The sequence below is a fragment of the Manis javanica genome, chromosome 12 (assembly GCF_040802235.1).
Source record: "Manis javanica isolate MJ-LG chromosome 12, MJ_LKY, whole genome shotgun sequence".
Classification (NCBI taxonomy): Eukaryota; Metazoa; Chordata; class Mammalia; order Pholidota; family Manidae; genus Manis; species Manis javanica.
The window spans coordinates 55,402,325-55,427,272 of record NC_133167.1 but is presented as its reverse complement, the minus strand read 5'-3'; the positions used below and the strand labels follow the sequence as shown (position 1 = coordinate 55,427,272).

Below are 24,948 nucleotides of genomic sequence, written 5' to 3'. Positions count from 1 at the left end.
TGTTCAGAGGAGACATGTACCTTTCATAGGCAGAAGCTCTGGCTCCTTAAGAACATCCTCAGATACTTGCATTTCAGGAGCAATTTCTCTCATAGCTTCTAGTGCTTTGAAGATATTAGTATCATACTTAGAGGTTAAGGGATCACTGGAAGTTAATTACATTAAGTGAACCCAGGTGATTTTTATGGCTACAAGATTCCTTCCTTCAAGAATTGGATGAAGAATAAAGTCTTGAGGAAGGGAATCAAGTCTTATTTGTCCTTGTTTATTATTCCCCAACTCCAGAGGACCCTGCACATATCAGGCATTTATTAAATGAATGAAGGTAGGAGTGTTAGAGTGAATGATACCTTTAGTGGAAGGTGTTTCAATTTCAGGGGGAGCAGCCATGGGTGTTTCCTTTACAGGGACAGGTTCTTGAGGTGATTCAGGAACTTAAAAGATATTAATGCATTATATTTCAGAGTGAATATTTTCAGAGCAATGAAAGCTTTAGTCATAACTCCACCTACAGGAATGCCCCAGACTGGGAGGCATCCTTGCTCCCTGAATCAGATTCTTTGGTAATAGTATAAATTCTTGATTATTTGGAACTGTGTTCTTGGTCAGTCAACTTCAGGTACTGTCAACATTTGTAATTGTATTTTTTGGAATGGCATATGTATAGAAAATTAGATCATGGAAAATTAGCTTTAAGAGAAAAAAACTGAGTTTTTATAAATAATGATGTACCTTCAGCTATTTGAGAACAAAACAGTTCTTTTCTTATCTGAATTGGATTCGTTTTGTATCTTTACCTCAGGCATTTTAAAAAGGTCTTTGTTTTCAAATATAGGAGAGAGAACAACTCAAAGATTCTAGACTGAGGAAACAATCTGAAAGTAGATACTTTTAAAATATTCAAAATGAAAAATGTAGGACTCTTTAAAAATAAAAGACAAGGAGAGGAACAATTCAGTATTTAGGGCAAAATTCCAACTTTAGCTGGTTTAGTTTTAACTGCTTGGTCTTCGAAGGCTCTCAGGTAGAGATATATCACAGAAAGAACAGCTCCACACTGAATATATTTTATTTTCTTTAAGTCATGGTTTTCTGAAATACTTCTATGATATTTACATCTTCTGGAAAATCAGTTATTTCAAATTCATATGCCTATTTTTAGTAGCAAGTTTATTTTAATAGAAAAGAAATCTCAGCAGGTGGTTATTTTATATTCTGGAATTTCAACCCCATGGAGAGTTGAATTACTGACTTACAGACTACAGCCAAGCAAGCACATCTGTCATTTGATGGCACTGATTTCTGCTTTAAATCTAGTTTCAGGGATATAAATATTATAAGAGGTCTTGCGTAGTTTTTTTTCTAGCTAGTCTGATTTTTATTTTTTATAGAAACAGTGATAGCTATTGCCTCCTGAAGAATCCATCTGGGTCACATCTGCACATTATATATATATACACACACACATACACACACACATATTTTACCTGGAGGACTCATAGAGATATTTTACACACAAGCACCTTCCATATATATAGGTTATAGGAATTTTCCCCTCTCTTTTCTCTTGAATGACTCATACAGACTTGTATATACCAGTTGAGCTTTTGCTCTGGGGGACCCGTTTCTGTGAAATAACTTCTTTGGTAGTAGCTGGGATTTTCAAGATATTAGTATTTTTACATGTGTTAAATACAGCCACACTCAGAGGTAAGAATGCTGACTTTCTTCCGGCTTGTACCTTTTGATGGTGGTGTTTTCTTTCTTTTAGCAATAGGAGCTTGCCCCTCTGGAACAACTTCCTTGAAGGCTTCAAACTCTTTAAAGATATTAGTACTTTTTAGTTGAGAAAAGGCAAATACATGAAGCCATGACATACTAAAAAAGCTAAGTATATTAACAGATATTCTAACCTAAAATTAGAAAAAAATGTTTTTCTAATAGTTTCTCTTTGTTTTTTTGTGGACAAGTCATAGATAGTTCCTTGCATGGGTACATTAGGTACTCTAAAGATATTAGTATTTTAGCATCGAGGTTGTGAGAATTAACACAAAACACTAAGTATATTTTGCATGTAGAAGAAAAAATATTTTCTTATTTAGATTTTCATAACTAAGGATTATACCTTGGGTTGGAGGATGCTCTGGAATTTGGGGAACAGCCTCAGGTAACTCCACCTCTGGAAAGACTTCTCTGGTTGTATCAGGTTCTTTAGAGATATTAGTAGGTTTACACATAGAAGTTGTAAAAACAGTAAATTATTTAACATGCAGTTTTTGAGTCTTGAAGCCAAAGATACTCATCCAAGTTTGATGTTGTTGAAATGTACCTTTAGTTTCTGGCGTTTCTCTCTTTTTAGGAATAGTCACATATATTTTGTCCTCTGGAAAAACTTTCTTGGGTGGCTCAGGTACTTAAAAGATATGAGTATAGTTACATTTGTAAACAATGAAGGAAACTATTGAGCTTTTAAAATGAGCCAAAAATAAATTTCATTCAGACTGGATCATTGTGTTATGTACCTTTCATTAGCTTGGTCTTTGTCTTTGGAGGATGAGTCACAAGTACTTTTTCTTCTTGGGCTGATTCTTCAGATATTTCATAAACTTTAAAGATATTAGTATTTATACAATTAGCAATATTTCAAGGTGGATAAAGAACAGTATAAAACAACAAAACATAATACCCAGTCATCACTCACATTGCCATAGTTCACAGACACAAATTAGTGACAATAACACATTGGCTAGGAAAAAGTCTCATTCCCAGTTTTATTTATGATCAGCATTTCTTTATGATCACGATGATAAAATTGAGGAATTCACTAGCCAGGGACTAAATAATTCCACTTTGTCCCCAGGAAGTTACTGGTAAAATTGTCCTATTGTTCTTAGTTTTTATGGATTTGTTCATAAAGAAGAGGGTCAATGTTGAGTTGCACATCAAGCATTCTCCTATATTTGACCTGCTAGAAATGAATGTAAATCCTTTTGCTTTCCAGGAACCTAGTTATCCATACTTTCAAGCCATGTTAAATTTATGGCTTCATAGTTTAGGGATTGGAAGCAGAATAGTAAAAATGATTAACTATTTAAAAAATAAGGTAAGTGAAGAAAATCAAGATTTCTCCAGCTTTTAGAAAGGAAAACTGGCTGATAATAATAGTCAAACTCAAGTACAGAAAGGGCTTTCAAAGGAGAGAGTCATCTTATATTTTCATCTCAACCTAGCATTACAGGGAATTTTAGGTTTAACAGGGAATTTTTTAGATTAAGATAAATGGAGAATATCTTGACTACTAGCATTTTTACCATTTAGTTGATTGGATAATAGTACTCTATTCAGAATATTTTATTAATCAGATTATTATACTCCTCAAATTATTTAAGCATAAATTTGCATGAAAGAAAAAAAGGCTTGAGAAGTCCTCTGGGGCTCTAATGGCCTTGTAAGCCTATGGTCATTTGAGCAGTGCTGCCCAAGAGTTTCCAACAATTGCTTTGAGGAGTAAAAAATGAATAATGGTGGGACATTTTGATTCTATAAAATACAATTAAAATATCATTTTGAACTAAAAGGTTACTTCACAGTCTGAGAAAATCAGTTGCTTCAAAACAGAAGACATTTATACATAAAACAAGGCTAACAAGACAATAACAAGTTCAGCAAGACAAAATGACTTCTAAATCAGCAATGCCATACCTATAGGGCTATTTATTTTTTAAATTGGTGAGGAAATATATTTTGTCTGAGGCCAATAGCCATTCAAATTATTTAATTTTAGCCAAATATTTTTGGCATTAAGGCTTTTATGAGATATGAGTATATTTGTTTTTAAAAGTTATGAAGACAAACACAATGAAACCAAAAAGAACCACCAATTTTTCTACACTCACTGTATATTGTTGTGTCTTCAGAAACAACTACAGTTGATTTTTCTTCGTGAATACTTTTCTTAGCGACCTCAGGAACTTTAAAGATATTAGTATATTAATTGTTGTAAATAACAAATATAAGATATTAAGAGTATAAAGAAATAAAATACAAGGATATAATATCATACATATTCATTTTTAACCATGAATAACTAAACAAAGAGTTATTTCACATTGTGATTAGTCTCAGTGAATACCTTTAGCTGGTGGAACTTCAGGCCTTTTAGGAACAGCTTCGTGAACCTTTTCTTCCGGAACAATTTTCTTCGGTACTTCAGGAACTTTAAAGATATTAGTAGTAATTGTTGTAAATAACAAATATAAGATATTAAGAGTATAAACAAACAAAATACAAGAATTTGATATAACACATATTCACTTTTAACCATGAATAACTAAACAAAGAGTTATTTCACGTTGTGATTAGTCTCGGTGAATACCTTTAGCTGGTGGAACTTCAGGCCTTTTAGGAACAGCTTCGTGAACCTTTTCTTCTGGAACAATTTTCTTCGGTACTTCAGGAACTTTAAAGATATTAGTATATTAATTGTTGTAAATAACAAATACAAGACATTAAGAGTATAAACAAATAAAATACAAGGATTTTATATCACACATATTCACTTTTAACCATGAGTTAAATTAAGTAAACAGAGTTATTTCATGTTGTGATCAGTCTCAGTGAATACCTTTAGCTGGTGGAACTTCAGGCCTTTTAGGAACAGCTTCGTGAACCTTTTCTTCTGGAACAATTTTCTTCGGTACTTCAGGAACTTTAAAGATATTAGTATATTAATTGTTGTAAATAACAAATATAAGATATTAAGAGTATAAACAAAATACAAGGATTTAATATCACACATATTCACTTTTAACCATGAATAACTAAACAAAGAGTTATTTCACATTGTGATTAGTCTCAGTGAATACCTTTAGCTGGTGGAACTTCAGGCCTTTTAGGAACAGCTTCGTGAACCTTTTCTTCTGGAACAATTTTCTTCGGTACTTCAGGAACTTTAAAGATATTAGTATATTAATTGTTGTAAATAACAAATACAAGATATTAAGAGTATAAACAAACAAAATACAAGGATTTAATGTCACACATATTCACTTTTAACCATGAATAACTAAACAAAGAGTTATTTCACGTTGTGATTAGTCTCAGTGAATACCTTTAGCTGGTGGAACTTCAGGCCTTTTAGGAACAGCTTCGTGAACCTTTACTTCCGGAACAATTTTCTTTGGTACTTCAGGGGCTTTAAAGATATTAGTATATTAATTGTTGTAAATAACAAATATAGGACATTAAGAGTATAAAGAAACAAAATACAAAGATTTAATATCACACATATTCACTTTTAACCATGAGTTAAATTAAGTAAACAGAGTTATTTCACGTTGTGATCAGTCTCAGTGAATACCTTTAGCTGGTGGAACTTCAGGCCTTTTAGGAACAGCTTCATGAACCTTTTCTTCCGGAACAATTTTCTTTGGTACTTCAGGGGCTTTAAAGACATTTGTTTTGGTTTTAAGAATGTCGCAATTGGATATAAAATATCAAGACAAAAAGGGGCATATTATCAGGAGAATGTAAAAAAACTCCAAAATTGTAAGTCAACTAAACACACTGTCAGTGTATTTCTCTTGATTGCCTGGTAGGTGAATTCTTGATTGTTGTATTAGAAACCCATTGGGCATTGCATCATTTCCTATTCTTTGGGACATGCTTATTGGTTCCAGAGCTACTTTACAATAGCTTCCAAGATAAATGATTTTTGAAAAAGAAGTTGGGAGTCAATATTGTTTAATTTTTGCTTAAAAGGAGCATCAACACAAACAATAATAATTTTTAGGCTTACGCTTTTGTTCCCAGAAGGTTGTCACAAAAGGGTGGATTATGTTATAGAATATCAATTAAAGTTTTCCACCATTCAGCTACACTGAGGTATTGAGAGGAGAATGATATCTCTCTCCTCCACAGTAGGTGAATAAAAGGGGGTTTATATTAGTGGAGAATCAGCAAAGGCAGGTACCTTTAGCTGGTGGCAATTTGGGCTCTTCAGGAACATGAACTTCTTCTACCACAATTTTCTTGGATACTTCTGGTACTTTAAAGATATTAGTAGTAATTGTTGTAAATAACAAATATAAGATATTAAGAGTATAAACAAACAAAATACAAGAATTTGATATCACACATATTCACTTTTAAAGATAGTAGTAATAATTATTTTACCTTTAAACATTCATAAACATTTTTAACAAGCAGAGCATAAGACAATAGTAGTAATTTAAAGATAGTAGTAATAATTATTTTACCTTTAAACATTCATAAACATTTTTAACAAGCAGAGCATAAGAGAAGTGTAAACACAGAACATATAGACACAGTATACAATACAGCCATCACTTTAACAAATGCATTACAGTATTTAAAGTGAGTTGAATTTTGATAACAAATATGGTAACAGAAATCCAAAGGAATTTTCCATGTTAGAATCGTAAAATCTTAACATCTTAACAAGAAAAATTAAGATGCCTTCAACTGGTGCTATTTCTGCTTGTTTGTTCCACCAAAACAGGTGGAATAATTGGTACTTTCTCTGCAGTGATAGTGTTCTTAAATACTTCAGGGACTTTAAAGGTATAAGAGTATATTACTTATTACATATTGTTTTTTGTGAAATTGAACAGGGCCACAAAAATGATCAAAGCAGGGACATAAACACACAGTCACTATGTATTTATATTTAGTAGGTTATTAAAATTAATAATTTATAGGAAAAAAGGATTTAACAAAAAGCCTGTTAGTGACCATAGAATCAAATAGTACAAAAGAAGGAAAGCTGGATTCACTATTCAGTAAATAAGGATATTTGTTTTGGATATTTCAGGTATGACAACAGTGACTTTCTTTTTTGGTTAGAAATTTGGGCCCTCCGCTACTTTAAAGACATTTGTTTTAGAAATTCCCAAAACACAAACACAGAAGAAAAACATCAAGTAGAATGCAAACTTGTAAAGCAACTAAAGTGCTACTGTGTAAAATTAGGTAACCAATAAAATACCTTTAGCTGGTGGCTCTTTCTGAGGAACTTTAGTAGGTGGTTTTTTTGGAGGCATAATTTTCTCAGTTATCTCAGGCCCTTCAAAGATATTAGTGTCTTGGTTTAGAATGAACTCTTGAAGTGTTATGGAGCACTACTATTAAAAGTAAGTCCAGTGGGGGCTCACAGAATGCTTTATCAGTGTAAAATTTATACCACAACTACTTAAAAAAAGACTTAATTTTTGCTAAATTTCACCTATATTGTAAATGAATTATGAATACTAAGCACATACACATACACATTGCTTCATATTAATTTGTGCAAGCTCTGCAGAGGTATTGCAGAGAAATTATTTGCATTATGGTTTGTCCAGAGAATATACTAGAATGCAGGTCTTGTTACCAAGACCCCATTTACTTCCTTAATGTTCTTTCTCTGATGAAAATATCATAAACTGGTGGACTCTTTTGATGAGTAATGATCAGTTTGTGAACGGCTGACTGAAATGTTAAAAAAGCAACAGTTATTTTGCCTGAACATGTAAACTCCTCAGTGAACTAAGGAGCTATTTGTTTACTCAACTGATGACACTGGTCAGCTATTTTGGTATCTGAAACAATCATGTAAGCTCTTAGTGGGACTTAAAAAAGAATCCACAATTCAGTGACCGCCCCCCGCCCCCTTAGACAGATAGATATCAATTATTATTACCTTGTCTGATATAATTATACCCTGGTTAACTACCACTCCTTATCTTTGTATCAAGTAGTTTAAACTCATGCTTAAAATATTTCATGACTTTAACTGTAAAGTAAGTGTGTTTCTAGTGTTCCAAAGTGAAAATTAAATGTGTTTTTTTAAAAAGGTTAGTTCGAGCAAGATATAACAACTTGTAATCTCTGCAGGATTCCCCTGTACCTTTAGGTGGAGCTTTGGGTTTTTCATAAACTTCCACTTCTTCAGCCTCCAAAACTTCTATTACCCTATGGACTTCCTCAGCCTTGTGCACTTCTTCAACTCTATGTTCTTTTACTTTGATGAATTCTTCTACTTCATGGAACTCTTCTTCTTCAAAATATTCTTCAACTTCATGGAACTCTTCTTTTTCCACTTCCTCCACTTCTGTTTCCACTACTTCAAATTCTATTTTTTCTTTTACTACTTCCTCTTTGTGGAAGGAAACTGATATTTTTTCTTCTAGGACAGTCCTCCCTGAAAGAACATCTACTTTGAGAGATTTATTTATTTTTCAATGCAGAAGAAATGTAAATATTCAAAATATAAAATAAAAACAACTCAAAGGCTTTCATGCAATACATAAAAATCAAGGAACTTTCCAAAAATACCTTTAGCTGGGGGAACAGCTTCCTTTTTAGGCACAGGGACTCTCTTTTCTGGAATTTTCTTTTCTGGGATTTTCTTTTGAACTTCAGGCACTTTAAAGATATAGTTTTTAACATTTAGGACTATCAAGAGCAAGCTTTCATAGACAAAAGACATCAAAAGCAATCAAGACCCAGAGACATAAAACATAAAATTCTTAATGGAAAAAGATGAAAAGGAAGTTCAGGTTTTAAGAGAAGATGTACCTTTGGCTAGAGGTGCCTCTTTTTTCTGAACAGGAACGGGTACTTTTTCCTCAGGAACCTTCTTTGGTACTTTAAAGACATCAGGCATTTCAGTTAGCTGACAATACTCAATAACAAACATCAAATAACAATGTCAGAAACAACACCAATAATCAAGTCTAAGAAGTCACTTGGTACTGTTGGACAACAATTTTACAGGCAATAAAGATTTTTCCAAATCATTCTTTTGTGCTGACCATACCCTCACAAGAAGATATCCACAAAGAACCTATTCTGCTCTATTTCTTTTGAATATCAGAGATTATCAATATTTGGCCTCCTTCTACTATTTTTAATTTGACAAAGACTTTTTTCAAGTGATACCAGATAGAGTACTTAAGCCTTGACATATGTGTCATGTTCTCTGGGGCAATATTGTATCCGCTGAGGATGTCTACTGTGTTAGGGAGCATAATCTTATCTATTTGGTAAGAGCACTACTGAAGCACTAACCTCATTAGGAAGCAATGAGAAGTAGGCATTTTTGTAATGACCTTGAATGTTTAGGCCAAATATTACAGAAGAGGCATGAAGATCTTTAAATAGCTACTATCCAAGCATTAAAATGCTTTTTTTTCCCCCAGTAGAGTATACAGTAGATATAATTATCATAACAATTAAACAAGAAAACTCCATTTATGTAGTGGAATGAAATCTATGAATGGAAGGTGGGGAAGAGAGATCCATTGTTGTGTATATAAGTATAGAGAGAAGTTCTATTAACATTAAAATTTTCTGTTATTTAAAATAAGAAACTTCTAGGATAATTCATATATACATAGGTAATTATCCATTAACATTGCATAAAAGGTTAAAGATATGGGATGAGTAACACTTTTCCTGGTCTTTAATCAATCTCATATGTTTGCTACTCAAATGATTCTAAGAAAGCAGGGAAAGTAGACTCCTGTTTTTTAAAATGAAAATTAGTGAGAATTTAAAGATATTAATAGGGATCAGCTATACCTTTGGCTGGTGGTGCCTCCACTTTTTTAGGAACAGGAGTAGGTGCTTCAGGTACTGCTTTCTTAACCACTGCAGGCACTTAAAAGATATTTTATAGATATTTTGAAAATGACATGCAATGAACAGAATATCCACATATCCAAAAAATAACACAAAAGTGTGATTTATTTTAAAAAGATATTAGCAACCTAACTGGCAATTATATATATGGAATAGTGACTCTAAAGTTGGGAAGGATATTACCTGGAAATTCCATAGGTAAACACAGCATCAGTGATGCAAAAGATTGTTATAATCTTTAGGAATAATAGGCTAAGCATTATTCTAAAAAGTGAAAAATCAAAGAAGCTGATTTTACTCCACTTTAATACTGAAGAAAAAAATTAGGAATTGGAAACTAGGAGAAAGTGTTACAGTAGGGCCTGGTCAGAAAAAAATTAAAGTTCCAAAAACCTAAAAGCAATCTCTCATTCTAACTGTATTGTAGATGCAGTAGAAAATGGTGGTGGGGGAAAAAGGGACACAAAGCTTCAGGTGCCAGAAATAATTAAATCTTCAATTTGTCATTGATATGATGTTATAAAAGATACTGATGAATATTAGTTCTAGATAAATTTTGAGAAAGATCTGAACATCTGAACAGCATATTCTTAATGTTCAACTCAGAAAAGCAGCTGTACCTTTAGGTGGCGCCACCTCTTCAACCACCTCTATGACAGGCGGTTCTTCTGGGATCTCTTCTTCTGGAATAGGTTCTTCAGGCTCCTCATACACTTTAAAAACATTATTACTTTGTAAATTATTTTTCATAATTCTTTTGATGATTAGACTAAAAGAATGTATCTGAAAACTGAGGTCAGATCAGTATAGTTAACTCAGAGCTCAGCCTTTCAAACACATGTAAAAACTCAACCTTGAAAAAAATGGACTGGGTCTCAAAATATGTTAGGCTTCTACCTTCCCAGAATTTTAGAATTGGAAAGGACCTCGAAGAGAGTGTAGTTAAAATGATGATTATTATTTTAAATAGAGGAGGGCTTATTTGAGGTCAAACATCCATTTAGGAGCAGGAAATCAGATTTTCTGTACCAGTTACTCAGGCTTAACTGGAATCTCTCTAGTACAAGTGTATCCCAAAATTGACAACCAAGTAATCTGATGAAAAATTTCCCATGGCAGACACAGTTTCCCTTCAAAGATTCTCATTAAAATAAAACAAACAATAACCAAACAGCTTACACATGTAAGAAAGATTCAGTTGGTTTCCATTTGCCTACCCAATTTTTATTAGGTAAGAAAAATTTCTTTTAGAGTCTGAATATGTTTACTTCTTGGAGTGAGATGTGTATTTACCTCTGTCAAATATTAGACAATGGTAAGATAATGATGACTTTGAAAATGCTAATTTTCTTAGAAAGTCATCTACCTTCAACTGGTGGAATTTCCTCTTCTTCAGGGAGAATGATTCGTTTTTCTTCAACTTTCTTGGGTACCTCAGGAACTTGAAAGATATTGATTGTTTTAGGCACTTAAAGTGCAAGAACCAAAGAAGAGCACATAAAGAACAAGTTTCCTGTTTTTCAACACAAGGGGGTAAATATTAGAACTCACATGCACAAGACGAAACACTGACATTTCATAGATACAGTTAATAAGACAAAAATAAAAAGATGAGTGGTTTAAGATTTAGGGTCCATTAAAGAGATACTCTACCTTTTACTGCTGGAGCCTCTACTTTTTTAGGAAGAGCAGTGGGTACTTCAGGGACTGGTTTCTTAGCTACTTCTGGCTCTTTAAAGATATATGAGTTTAGTATTTTTATTTTTAGAAACAACATACACAGAAAGTCAACATTAAGTACATCAACACAACATGGAAAAACGGACATAGCACAAATATGGGTGTAACAGAGTTACAAATGATGACTGTAAATGACAGAGACCACGCAAAGCAAACGTTCATGTGGATAAACATCACAGCTATCCAGCACCACAGTTGCACACTGATGCAGCAAACGCATCCCTGTTTGGGGTGATATACCTTTGGCAGGAGGAGCCACTGCTTTCTTAAGACCAGGAGGAGGCCTCTTCTTTTCTGGTTCAGGTTTCTTAGGTACCACAGGCACTTTAAAGATATTATTTTATTGCATAATTTCAGTTTCACAGAGACAATGCGACACAACAATAACACAAGTTATGTTAACATATACCAAAACGGGGCATTCTAACTTTTAAAGGTGATGGAAAGAAATGGCAGTGACTCATCTGCTTGGGAATAGCAGTACCTTTGGCAGGAGGAGCCTCCTCTTTCTTGGGAATGATCACTTTCTTCTCTGGCACTTTCTTCTTAACCTCAGGCACTTTAAAGACACCATTTCACGATACAAATTTATTGTGAGGAACAAAAAAGAGAGAACACAAGAAGTCCACACAGAGAAAGACCCAACATGCAACAGTAACTCAAGATGGGGTCATAATGCAAGCTGGGAGCTCATATTGTATGAACATAATTAGGTTTTGTAGAGCAAGGGATCAACAACCTATTTGAATATCAGAGGAGAGGTGCTGTCAGTTAATTCATTTAAATTTCACTAGTAATTTATTAAATCACTATCTATAAAGTATTTCTGAACCCTTGAACTCCAATAAGGGATCAGCTTCACCATTTCATTGATTGTATGACCATTTAGAATAGTGATACCATGAGCTTTTGCAGAAAATGTTATTGAGCTTTAAGGCACAAATATATTCATTTTGTCCTATACTATGAGCTGACTGAATATGTTAAATCTGGGTAATTCATTCAATGAGAGACTTCTTTTACATACCTTTATCTTATCCTCACTATATTATCTAAGCGCACGAGGACTGATATTAGTATCCCCATTTTATGGGAGAAGAACTTGAGGCTCAGATTGGTTAAAAGACTTGCTCAGGCTAACACAGCAAAGTACATAGCCAAAGCTAAAGTCAAAATCTGCAAGGCTACCATTTATACGTATGTTTCAGAAGACATACGCTATTACTCAGTATTTGGATAAACATTAACCTTTTTTTCCCTTTTATTCTCTTTTTATAAAGGCACTTAATATAAATGGTTGAAGGATAAATTTTAGGAATTTTATTTCATCATGTTTTTCAGGTATCTTTTTGTGTAGATAATTTAGCTTTGCAAAATATCTGTGTGAAAATTATGATGTTTAATAAAATAGGGAATTGCGTAGAACTTTGGTGGCACTTCCTTTTATCTTTGTTCTTGAATACTGCTTTGCATCAAGTGAAATATGGGTATCAGCGTTCCTGAACATTTTTAGAACTGAAAATGTGACTATTTTATACATACAGTTTTTCCTAACCCCCAGTTCCACCATGATTTTTGTGGTGAAGCTATGGATAAAGAATGTGTGTTTATTTGGGGGAGGTATACCTTTGGGTGGTGGAGGTTCCACTTTTTTAGGAACAGGAACAGGGACTTTCTTCTCTGGTACAGGTTTCTTTGGTACTTCAGGCACTTAAAAACATTCATTTTAAGACATTAAAAATCACATGCACAGTATTGTATATATATAACAAAAAGACAAAGGAGGCTAAGATCACAAACAACTAAATAAGATTTCATACCATAAAATTTGAAAAGACATTCAGATAACTTACAATTGACAGACACACAATGATCAGAGCACATATGTCCAAGATGTTTTCTAAGATTTAGATGGTAGACAACATAGTACAAAAAGATGGAAAAACAGAATTCAACACAAAAGATGCCTTGACTCCAAAAAAATTGCTATACCTCGTGTTGGTACTGGCACCTTAGGTTTAATTTCTGGAAGAACTTCCTCTTCTTCAGGTACAAATTCTTCCTCCTCAGGAGGAACTTCCTCTTCCTCTGGAAGAACTTCCTCTTCCTCGGGAGGAACTTCTTCCTCCTCAGGTAGAACTTCCTCTTCCTCGGGAGGAACTTCTTCCTCCTCAGGCAGAACTTCCTCTTCCTCGGGAAGAACTTCCTCTTCCTCAGGTAGAACTTCCTCTTCCTCGGGAGGAACTTCCTCTTCCTCAGGAGGTAATTCCTCCTCCTCAGGTAGAGCTTCCTCTTCCTCCAGAGAAACTTCAGGAGCAATTTCTTCTTCAAATGGAGGTTCTTCTTCCCGAAGTAGAGCTATAGGAACTGGAACTAGCTCGCGTTTCTTTGGCACTTTAAAGATATTATTCAATTATACAAGCATCACTTTTATGGGCAATATTCATAATAATGGGACAACATGAAAAGCAAATATTCTGTCAAAACAGAGCATCAATTATCATCCAAGTAAATGTCATCAGGCATTAATTATAATTAGTGAGGCTGTCTAATGCCATAATGCCAGTTAGTATCTTTTTTTTTTTTTTTGCCTGGATTCTGTTAGAAGATTAATGTACCTTTGGGTGGTGGTGCTTCCACTTTTTTCAGAACAGGTGCTGGTTTCTTTTCTTCTGGAATGATCTTCTTGGGCACCTCTGGCACTTTAAAGATATTATGTGTCTTTAAAAGTGTGTTCTTTTATATGGCTTGGAACAATAGGTATGAAAACAAATCACAACATACCTGACTTTTATATTTCTAACAAGACAATTTTTTGAAATGTGATGTTACGGGGAATTTGTATATGAACACACATAAACAAAAGGTTTTCTCCCTATGTACATGATGAAGTGATATACCTTTTGCAGGTGGAGCCTCTACTTTCTTAGAAGGAGGAACTGGTACTTTCTTCTCAGGCACAGGCTTCTTGGGCACTTCTGGCACTTTAAAGAAATGATGTAGAGAAAAATTTTATACAACATAAAATTTTGAGCCCAAGCAGAGTCTCAGAAAGATTAAGGTGAGGTAATAAAAGTGTGACCAAGGTATTTTAAGAAGCATTTTATCTTTAAAATAAAATATTTTCTCTTCCATAAAGGCATATTGAAGAGGTGCATCTCCAAAGAGCATGGAATCGAATGAATTATTTTTCTTCTCACATGCAAATGTGAAACAAAACATTTTTGCAACAGTGAAAATTAATGTACCTTTGGCAGGTGGAGCTTCCACTTTTTTAGGGACTGGTACTGCCACTTTCTCCTCTGGTACAGGTTTCTTTGGTACTTCAGGCACTTTAAAGATATCAAACAGGGTTAGTGTCACATTTTTCACCCATGAATAAGAACCCAGCAACTTTAGGACTTAATTGAAGCATCACAGATATTCTAACAATTTCACTTTAAGATTAAGAATAATAATAATGACCACAAAACAAAGGCCAGGCAAAGCACAGAAATTAAAAAAAGAACACTGAAGAAAACATAGAATGGTGATAAAGACAACATACAATGCTTGGTAAATGGTGATACTGTCCATTTTGGTATTAGAAAAAGAATCTGTTATATACTAAGTACTTTCCACTAAAAAGGAGGAGTCAAGCATTAAGCATTGGCATTCTCTGATGGCAAGATTCAGAGATGAATACGTGGCAAATCACTCCTATAACCAGTTGAGTAGTCCCTATCTTGGCACTAATATTGTTAATATCATCATGGGTAAAGAGCTACTATGGCTCACTAAGTTATACTAAATGAGCAAATCATTATACTATCCCATTGGTGGATGAGAAAGGATGTACCTTTAGCTGGTGGAGCCTTCTCTTTTTTAGGAATGGGCACAGGAACTTTCTCCTCTGGCTTCTTAGGAATCTCAGGCACTTTAAAGATATTGTTTATTGGTAAGTTCTAACTACTAGTTAGGACACATCCATACAAAGCAATTAACATTTCTAACAACAGAGAGCAACAGTCACAAGGTTTTGAACTCGGAAGATAATTAACTATTTATATGCAGAATTAAGGCTTTTATATGCCCTGATATGAATGGTGGTATACCTTTTGCTGGTGGAGCAACTTTCTTTTTGGGAACAGGAACAGGTTTCTTCTCTTCTGGAACAGGTTTCTTAGGTACCTCAGGCACTTTAAAGATATTATTAAGAATTTTGGAAATGTTGCATAAAAGATATGGAATGTGAAAACAACTGTAGATAACATACAGCACTATCTAAAAGTTCTGTTTGTAATATATAATTGGTCGTCGGTGCTAATAAACCCCAGGATCTGACCAAATTAGACACCCAGACTCCAAAGTTGCTGTTGCATATCCCTTTTGTAGGGGATAAAGTCTACCTTTGACAGGTGTCACTGGTACCACTTCTTCAGTTACAAGTTCCTCTTCCTCGTGAAGGTACTCTATTTCTTCTTCAAGATATTCCTCTACGTGCGTTACAACTTCCTCTTCAAAGGCAATCTCTTCTGGTTCTTGTCTTTCAGGTACTTCTGGCACTTCAAAGATATTATTTTGAGGTTGAACACTTTCCAATTACTCAACAAAATTAGGAACATTTTATAATACGACATATTAGGAACATGGGCATTTGTAACAGAAGAAAAAATAGGCTTCAGCTCTTCCACAGGACTTCACACACAGAACTGAACATGAATTTCATAGCAAAGAGGACAAGCAACATGTGAAGAAGAGTGGATTAGGTACCTCTAACTGGTGCGGCTACTTCTTTCTTGGGAACAGGTACTTTTTCTTCTGTGACAACCCTCTTGGGCTTCATGGGCACTTGAAATGTTAATTATAAGGAAATTTTGTTGTCAGCAACAGGCCACACAGCCAAGACTTGTTTTGCTGTACTTTAAGCAGACAGCAACAATTTTCCCAGTATCTCTCACATGATAGATATGTGACTGTTCATCTCTAAGAAACTTTATTTGTTCCAAGGAAATAATTCTGAATCTCAATGGAATAAATATATACAAAGTACTCTTCTACAGCTGAGAAAGTCCAAATGTGAAATGATGTTTAGTGTTTGAGTTTCTCTGCTTACAGGAAATATCCTTTACTAAAAGCTAAACTTACTTCTGGATATGTATACTTTCTGAAATTGCAGGGAAGTTACTTCACCCTTAATAAAAAGCACATTCAAAAAATGACTAGACAGTGAGTTAGATTTTCTTTTTAATCTTCAAAATGACTTTACAATGAATAAAGAGCTACTGAACTGTAGTGAATATTGTTATCATATTACATCAACTTAGATAAATCAGGAATGTGACAAATGGTCATTGATTTTAAATGCAAACATTCTATTTCAAAAATATTGTAGCCATGTGGCAGGACAGGACACAGCCATGTATAAGAGGTTGTGGATATATTTTGAAGTTACTTTTCCTTTTAAAGCTAACATTATTTTCCTATCCTGTATTTACACATTTTTACATCTGATATCCAACTTATGATTAATTTAAGGGACATACAACAACAAAATAAAACAAACAGAGCTACTTTGAATTTAAAAGACACATAGTAAAAGCCCACAATCTAGGAAGGAAGTTATTATACCTTTAGCAGCGGGTTCAGTCACCTGCTCTTTTTCACGTTTGGTAACTGAAATGTGTATTTTTTCCTCAACAACTTTCTTTGATTCTTCAGTCACTTTAAAGATATTAATTATTGAAGAGTATTAAAACCAACCTCATGAATACCATGTAAATAAAAATACATGAACAACCGTAAAATGTGAGTATCAGGACCAGAACAATACACTCAGAAAAAAACCAAAGAACAGCACACCAGGTAGTAAGACATTCCACAATGTAAGTCACGAAGCTGTTTTTGGTGGTTATCACTCTTAATGTACCTTTGGGTGGTGGAAGTTTGAGTTTCTTAGGAACGGGTACTGGTACTTTTTCTTCAGGGACAGCTTTCTTCACCACTTTAAAATATCAATATTAAAAGATTTAAAAAACTGAGCCAGATTTCTCAAGAATACTAAGAACAAAAAATTAAGAAATACAACGTACAACATATCCCCCCTCCCCCACAGGACTGGCACACTGCCACTTCGACACGGACTTGCGGTATGACAGACAAGGAGACACAGGTCTCTCAGGACCGATAATGTTTTTCTCACTCTACCTTTAGCTGGTGGGACCTTTGGTTTCGTGGGAACTGGTTCTTCTTGGACAGGTTTTATGGGGATAGGCTTCTCAGGTTCTTTGAAAGTACATACAGGGGATTTAATATTAGACTTCAGAACATATATGAAAATTAATTTTAATAAGTGGACTAAAAGAGTTAATGTAATATAATTTCTATTTACAGTGTAGCCAAGCCTCTAGAAGTGAGAGAGAATTAGGGATCTAAGTTGAATGAGGTTTATATGACCTGAACAGTTCACAGTGCCCCGTCCTCCTCGCTTTTCACTTCATTTAGGCAATAATGACTCTCTCTTAAATAACAATACTTTCATTTCACTTCAGGTAGAGAAAACTGAGATTACAACTAGTCTCTATATAATATTGATTTGTAATGCTTTCTGTACAACTACGCAAAATGCTCTCAAAGGTCAGCTATGAAGCATTAGAAACTAAGTGAAATAATATTGATTCATTTAAAAATTACACTAAGAACTTAGTTTTTGAGTAAAATAAATGATTTGGATCTTAAGTTATATGCCTGCAAATTTTATCTTCATTAGGTAAAACCCACCACTTGTGCTACCCTTCTTTTTTGTTGTTACTTTTGAAGTAGACTTTGTCAAGTTTTGATATGGGAGCCTTGAGGGTAATGCATTTTCTCAATGACCTATCATGTGTAATAGTAACAACTTTCTGAATAGGAGATGTTCAGAAATTTTCGATCATGTATTAGAATGGTCATGGGGGCTTGAAGCCCATAAACTGCTAACCTGGTTGAGAAAGAAACTTAGGGGTGTTTGCTGTTTTGTGTACAAGCAAAAATGAGGGGAATTAGATTATTCCCAGAACCAAAGTCTTACAGGAATCTTACATTTGTAGAGAGTTTTTTTCTCAAAGTTATTTAAGAAAAAAAATTCTGAATTTGCCAAATGTAACAAAAATTCTTTGCAAACTTCTTTGGGCATCCCAATTTTTATCCTATTTTAATGGAATCTGCACATAGTTAATGTGGCTACAGGTTTGTTCATACCTGTGATATATTCTTCATGCTCTTTATACTCTTCATAATGTTCAAATTCACGCTCCTCATATTCTTCATATTGGTCATATTCTTCTGTTGGTTCATATTCCTCAAATTCTTTATAATCATATTCTTCATATTCTTCATAGGCCTCTTCCCGTTGTACTGAAACAGTTTCTTCTTCTTGAGTGTAAAGCCATTCTTTCTCTTCAGTTACAATTACTTCTAGAATAACATTGACAGCAGGAAGCATTTAACTTGAAGCCCATTTAGGGATGAGAGTGACAATGTGTTTTGATTTCATTCCTTTGTGATGGTCTCATGCACTGGTTATGGGACACCTTGCCTGTCCTGTGTTGGTCAAGGCATTACAAAGCGTACGTTTGCTATTTATGATTTCGAATGTTAGATTTCCGGCATTTAGTTAACAGTAAGCTGATAATGGGTGTGATTCAGATTAGGAAGTAGCAGGCAAAAAGCTGTGTAGTTTCATGCTTTATTTTATTAGTCAAAGCACAATATACCTTTTGCAGGATGAGGTTCTTGTTTTGGAACTTCAATAGATACTTTTTCTTCCATAACAGCTCTTTTCCTGAATTCAGTCACTTTAGAAAGAGTAATTATTAAAAGTGAATTACGGGATTTTGAATATGTATGTGTTGAGAGACATTGTGTATGAATAATTCCAGCACAAGGATGACCGTTACTGTGCTTGTCATTTAAAATTTTCATTTAAGTGGCAAGAAAGATCAATAGACTTGGAAATAAACTTGGACTCATATACATATGAATGCTTTTTCCTAAACTATTAGTACTTCACAGACATTGAACAACTTTAGGAATTTCAAGTACTATTTATAAGAGATTTAAAAAAGACAACCAGACAGCATAAACAATGACTATCCACAAGACTCAGACAGAAATGTGTGGTATATAGTTTCTTCACCTTAACTTTAAGGTATTTTCATAATTTCTATGGCCACAATGCCAAAAATTTAGGATTTAAAAAATTTTAAATTTCATCAAAGATTGCCATACAAAACAAGCATTTTGGCAGGTGTTTTTAATACATGGAAATATTGGAAGACAAGTACATTTTAAGGGAAAGTACACATGTCTGGGGGCAGCTTCTGATTTCTTTTTTCTTAGAAAGGAGAGGGAGTACTTTTTGGTATCAGAAATGTTTGGTTTGGAAGTGATACAAAATAGCAGATGCATATCATTTACTTTGTAATGCATATTTAAATTATTTTCTCTAAGGATTCCAACTCCACTAGATTTGTTTCAATACCTACATGCTTATTTTGATCTTCTAAAACATCGGTATACCTTTTGCTGGTGGCTCCTCTTCTTTTTTAGGTTTGAATTTTGGAACTTTTTCCTCTGGAACAGCTCTCTTGGGTTCCTCAGGCACTTTAAAGACATATTTCACTTTAAAGAATTGTTTCTCTCATTCAAACCACAGAAAGATAGATAACACTAATGCAAACATAAAAGACTTGACATTTTTAGTTTCACAGAAAACAACCACTAAAATAATACCACCACCACCCGACACCCCTGACAGTGTATCTGGTAAGGAGAATGGGGGAAAGTACAATGCTTTGTGCATTGAAAAGCTCCAGGTACCTTTTGCTCTTGGAGGCTCCTCTCTTTTAGTTACAGCAACATGAACTTTTTCTTCTTGTGTAATTTGCATGTGCCGCTCAGTCACTTGAAAGATAATTTTAGGATTCTGGAGTTATATTACTTAAAGTGGAATTTTTAAAAATATTATGTATCAGCCAGAAAGCACTGTGGTTTTTTAGAATGTAACAATTTACAAGGTACACACAAACAATTACAAGGTTCACAACAAGTCCGTAATACTCCATGCACGGACAAGGCAGTAATACACTGTTACCCCCAACATACACCAATGACCTCCATATAAAAGTGTGACCCAATGAGGGCAGGAGAGGATGAAAGACAAGGTGTGTTTCTAGTTTTTGTGGTGGGGGGTCTCATTTACCTTTGGTGGGAGGAGGTTCTTCTATCTTAACCACTTTGGGAGGAGCCCTTTTTGCTGGAACTAGTTTCTTTGGCTCTTCTGGAGCTTGAAAAATATCAGGCAACATGGTCAAACACACAGTATGAAAAAAGAATGAAAAACACTAAACAGAGGTACACTGTTTTTTTTGTTACTGTTATAAAAATATGGAGGCTGTATCAATTTAGGGTAAAAAAGGCAGACTTATGCAAGAACAAAGGGAAGGCTTATATACCTTTTGCTGGTGGCATCTTTTCCTCTTTAGGCACTGCAGCAGGGATTTTCTTTTCTGGCACAATTTTCTTAGGTGCTTCAGGAACTTTGGAAAGATTAGGTTTACAAATATTAGTTTGCATTACAGAAGAAGTGACATCATTTCGGCACTTAGAACTCACTTTTTGAAAAGATCAGACATATGCACAAACATTAATGACAATATTCAACAAAATTATTTATACATAGATGCTGACAAAAACTTAGGGAATTACTCAGATTGAAGACTTTATAGCTGTTGAGTCAAATGCTATCACATTTCTTTGAGAGAGAGGTGTACCTTTAGCTGGTGGGGGCTCCTCTACTTTTGCAGGAATTTTCGGTTTTGCTACAGTTTTCTTCTCATGCTTCTCGAGCACTTGAAAAGATTATAAAATACACTTGTAGTGAGTCTAGATTTCTTTTTAATAAACATATAAGAAATCTTGTTATTCAGACAACATTTTCAATACAGATGATAAATTAACGACAAGAGAACATAAAGAATGGGGCCAAGCAGATATACCAAGAGCTAAGACTCATTTAAGTGTCAGTGTACCTTCAGTTGGTTCAGCTTCCACTCTCTTAGAAATGAAGTGCAACTTTTCTTCCACAATGTATTCCTCAGGCTCTTCCATCACTTTAAAGACATCAATTTTAAAGAAGGTAAGTGGTAGTGTTTTTTATGTTTAACTTCAGCTGTAATTACTTCAAAGAGTAACTAAAATAGTGAAAGTTTAACAGTTGCCAAACCCTGAATATTATAATTTAAAGTACTCAGAGAAGAAAATTTTGAACAAATCATACACCTTCATAAAAGGTATGGGAGGTAAGTCTCACTACTTTAATTTTCAAGTGTACCGTAAAGATAATGATGCTTGTAAACACAGAAGAACAGGACCAATCCAAGACAGAAAAACAATTCTAGTGGCTAAATTAACAAGAACACAGGTTTGAAGATAAATTTAAAAAATAAGAAGAACACTCTAGATTTGAATTCTGCATGGCAGGAACATATATTTGAGCAATCATAAATAGGCTTATAAAAAAGAAAAAACCTGTGTTATATAAGAAAAAAATGAAAACTTGGAAGTTAACTTTTCCCCCCATTTTTTGGAGGCAGGTATAGTAGGAGAGGTTAGAGTCTTTCTATGATTTTTGACCCTATACGTACAAAGTCAATTACAGAATAGTAAGATCTAGTTATAAACACATCTCTTTACATTAGAAATAAACTTAAGAGGCTAACCATCTTTTCCCTAAATCCTTCGGGCCTAAGGGAAACATAAGAATGTTTCCTTAGGTCTAGTACTGAAAGAAATGTATAATGCATCCTGTCAAAACTGGACCCGGATTCATATAATGAGAACTTTCCTGGTGTACATGCAATGTTTGGTTTAGAAGGGCTGGGCCCTTCTGACTCTATCAGATTCCTGACTCATGCCCAGCACCTAGGCTTTCCCTTCCCAGGAAGAGCAACAGAACTGGGGGACTTCCTCTCAGGAACGTGTCTCATCTTGCTCTGTTCTAAGCCATTCCACTAAGAGCACACAGGTGGGCTTCACATGGGCTTTTCTTTCAAGTGGAGAAGGGACAGAGCATCTTTTATTAGCAAGAGATGCACTCAAGGGCATCTAAATGTACACTTCTTATCATCCTTTCACTAGGAAGAGAGTTAAGTTGTTAAGAAACATACTAATTTCTCTGTAAAGCAGAGGTATATTAGAACTTTCTTAGCAAAGTTTTTTTAGGTATACAGCTTTATCCAGAATGCTAGACTTCAGCGGTAAACCTAGTGGTGTGTTAATTCATTGAAAATATATCCCAACATTGACATAAGGCTTGATGTTCAACCCTTAAGAAACTATAGAGAACTAGCACTACGGGTATGGGCACATCTGAATTAGAAGTTGATCTAGATATTACACAATTGATTTCTCCATCTATGAAATATAAAAACAGTTATGTGTTCAGTTTTGCACTCTCAAACATGGCCTTGACTTCTGGAATATTATAAGGTAATAAAATTTCTTGCTCATTTAAAAACCATGAGTCAGGACACGTTAGTGAGTTGTGCTGTCCACACTGCTTTATGTCACCCAGATATAGACATTAGACTGCTAAGGTGAAGATTATGCCCGCCCACCAGGCTGGAACGAAGTCGTGTCCACTGAAAGGATAAGTGTACATGGAAATACCTACACCACTAGTTACTTGGGAATATGAAGCCTTTTATTTCTTCTACAGCCAAGTAAGAGGGGATGACAAGAAATAGATTGGATGTTTAACTCTAAGTAATGCTCTTGGATCTTGTGTTTTGATCAAAAGATACATTTAATGAGGCCAGTATATGTTCACTGAATTTGAGTCACTTTCGTTCATCTGATAAACAATCTATGAAAAGAAACCACCTCATCAAGACTCCAGATCATCTCTAGCTCCTTTGCATTGTTTACCTCCATATTCTGTGACCTCTGCTGCTTCCTCCTCTCTTTCCTCTTCTCTATAAACTGAAAAGGACACTCTTTCTTCTTCTTCTGAGTAACTCCATTCCTCCTCTGCAGATATTTTAAAAGAGAAGATAGAATTTAAATTTGGCTTCCTGAAATACCGCCAATACGCACGTGCTTCCTGCAGGTGGATGAGGCTGGTGTGTGGGGCAGGGCTTCACAGCACCCCCCATAACAAGGGGGAGAGCACTGATTCCAGACTAGGGCACGGTACAACCCAAGACTGAGCAGACTATTAAAATCACATTCAGGCGTGGCCACTTTCGCAATGATCACATTTTCAGCACCCCATCACTTTCTTAGAATGGTTCAGGACCAATGTAGACACAAAAGACTCAGTCTCAGAAGGTCACAAATACATACTGATAAGGACAATTTCTAAAGTAAAACAGTCACCACTGGAAAGACGAAAAGACCTTGAGGGCACACGTGCAACCCCATTTCTCCCCGTGCTTCTGTGTAGATACCTTCATGGCGCATGACTTCCACTCTTTGAGGAACTGCAACGGATAGTTTTTCTTCGGCAGCAAATCTCTTTTCTTCTACAATGGCTTTCTTAGAAACTTCAGCTTTAAGAAAACATTAAAGTTGAAGTTTAAAAATCAAGAATCTTAACAACTCTCTCTCCCTAGCGTTTGGGGAAGATTTGCACAGTACATCACTTTTACGAGCAAAACAGGAGAACAAGTTACAGAAGAACGTACCACGAGTATGGACACACACAAAAATTCTGTCAGAAGAGAGACATAACGGCCAGTACGAGAAGACACCAGATGGAAAAAAGCAAGATTTCATAGGCTAAAAGATTTGTGTCAGAGGCTTGAGATTAATCCTACCTCGGGGAGGAGGAGCTTTCTTAGCGACAGGAACTGGTACAGGCACTTTCTCCTCTGGGACAGGTTTCTTGGGGAGAGCTGGCACTTGAGAAACATTATGCACTCTTAGAACTTCAGTTATTTCATGGACGCCCAACACAAAACACAGCTACATATCCACGATGCACTCATATTGCAAAACTAACAAAATCATCATTTGCCTTGGACCATAACATCAAAAAGATGGTTCTTGGAAAGGCAGAGAGACAATACCTTTTGGTGGTGGAGCTTCTTTCTCTTTCTGAGGAACAGGTCTTTTTTCTTCAGGAACTTTCTTCTTTGGTATTTCTGGCACTTAAAGGATAATATTTGATTTTAAGATTCTTAGAAAGTCAAAATAAGCAACGCAGAACTGGCAGGCCCACTGAAGAAAACATGCAAGTGAAAGCGCTTGAAGGATGACAGGGTGATTTCATGGCGCTGGGATTAAGTACCTGCTGCTGGTGAAGATTCCTCTCTTTGAGTAATAATGGTTATTTTTTCTTCTGTGACAACCCTCTTCTGTACTTCAGGAACTTGAAAAGACATTAATTTTTAGTATTGACTTTATGTTTTCCCATGTAGTTAACATACAGTTATTTTGTCAGAAAGTAGGCAGGTGGACAGACACTTCTGTTGAATTCTTACACCATAAAACATTCATTTTGAATGTTAACAAACTCAACAGATAATTAAACATAAAAATGTTTTG

General features: G+C 34.8%; 1 protein-coding gene across 48 annotated transcripts in view; it reads right to left on the bottom strand.

The window, feature by feature from the left end:
• The window catches only part of TTN (titin), a 262,742-nt gene that overhangs the window by 125,918 nt on the left and 111,876 nt on the right, over positions 1-24,948 (bottom strand). For 13 of the 48 annotated variants that reach the window (XM_073218602.1, XM_073218615.1, XM_073218603.1 and 10 more), the window contains 47 exons: positions 24,692-24,772; positions 24,471-24,551; positions 24,219-24,302; positions 23,850-23,951; positions 23,329-23,430; positions 21,432-21,512; positions 21,174-21,251; positions 20,856-20,939; positions 20,603-20,686; positions 20,221-20,304; positions 19,921-20,004; positions 19,116-19,196; positions 18,601-18,816; positions 17,569-17,646; positions 17,291-17,365; positions 16,993-17,085; positions 16,135-16,212; positions 15,771-15,926; positions 15,477-15,560; positions 15,221-15,298; positions 14,631-14,714; positions 14,283-14,366; positions 14,001-14,084; positions 13,375-13,776; positions 13,009-13,092; positions 11,867-11,941; positions 11,623-11,706; positions 11,296-11,373; positions 11,009-11,083; positions 10,263-10,355; positions 9,583-9,660; positions 8,578-8,646; positions 8,335-8,424; positions 7,907-8,200; positions 7,007-7,084; positions 5,972-6,046; positions 5,360-5,443; positions 5,111-5,194; positions 4,866-4,949; positions 4,625-4,708; positions 4,376-4,459; positions 4,133-4,216; positions 3,897-3,971; positions 2,523-2,606; positions 2,330-2,413; positions 2,126-2,209; positions 351-434 (listed from right to left, as the gene is read on the bottom strand). In XM_073218602.1, the coding sequence (XP_073074703.1) occupies positions 351-434; positions 2,126-2,209; positions 2,330-2,413; positions 2,523-2,606; positions 3,897-3,971; positions 4,133-4,216; positions 4,376-4,459; positions 4,625-4,708; positions 4,866-4,949; positions 5,111-5,194; positions 5,360-5,443; positions 5,972-6,046; positions 7,007-7,084; positions 7,907-8,200; positions 8,335-8,424; positions 8,578-8,646; positions 9,583-9,660; positions 10,263-10,355; positions 11,009-11,083; positions 11,296-11,373; positions 11,623-11,706; positions 11,867-11,941; positions 13,009-13,092; positions 13,375-13,776; positions 14,001-14,084; positions 14,283-14,366; positions 14,631-14,714; positions 15,221-15,298; positions 15,477-15,560; positions 15,771-15,926; positions 16,135-16,212; positions 16,993-17,085; positions 17,291-17,365; positions 17,569-17,646; positions 18,601-18,816; positions 19,116-19,196; positions 19,921-20,004; positions 20,221-20,304; positions 20,603-20,686; positions 20,856-20,939; positions 21,174-21,251; positions 21,432-21,512; positions 23,329-23,430; positions 23,850-23,951; positions 24,219-24,302; positions 24,471-24,551; positions 24,692-24,772 (4,626 nt within the window). The remainder of the gene's footprint in view (positions 1-350; positions 435-2,125; positions 2,210-2,329; positions 2,414-2,522; positions 2,607-3,896; positions 3,972-4,132; positions 4,217-4,375; positions 4,460-4,624; positions 4,709-4,865; positions 4,950-5,110; positions 5,195-5,359; positions 5,444-5,971; positions 6,047-7,006; positions 7,085-7,906; positions 8,201-8,334; positions 8,425-8,577; positions 8,647-9,582; positions 9,661-10,262; positions 10,356-11,008; positions 11,084-11,295; positions 11,374-11,622; positions 11,707-11,866; positions 11,942-13,008; positions 13,093-13,374; positions 13,777-14,000; positions 14,085-14,282; positions 14,367-14,630; positions 14,715-15,220; positions 15,299-15,476; positions 15,561-15,770; positions 15,927-16,134; positions 16,213-16,992; positions 17,086-17,290; positions 17,366-17,568; positions 17,647-18,600; positions 18,817-19,115; positions 19,197-19,920; positions 20,005-20,220; positions 20,305-20,602; positions 20,687-20,855; positions 20,940-21,173; positions 21,252-21,431; positions 21,513-23,328; positions 23,431-23,849; positions 23,952-24,218; positions 24,303-24,470; positions 24,552-24,691; positions 24,773-24,948) is intronic. The other 35 variants (XM_073218629.1, XM_073218633.1, XM_073218636.1 and 32 more) reach the window with 13 other exon arrangements.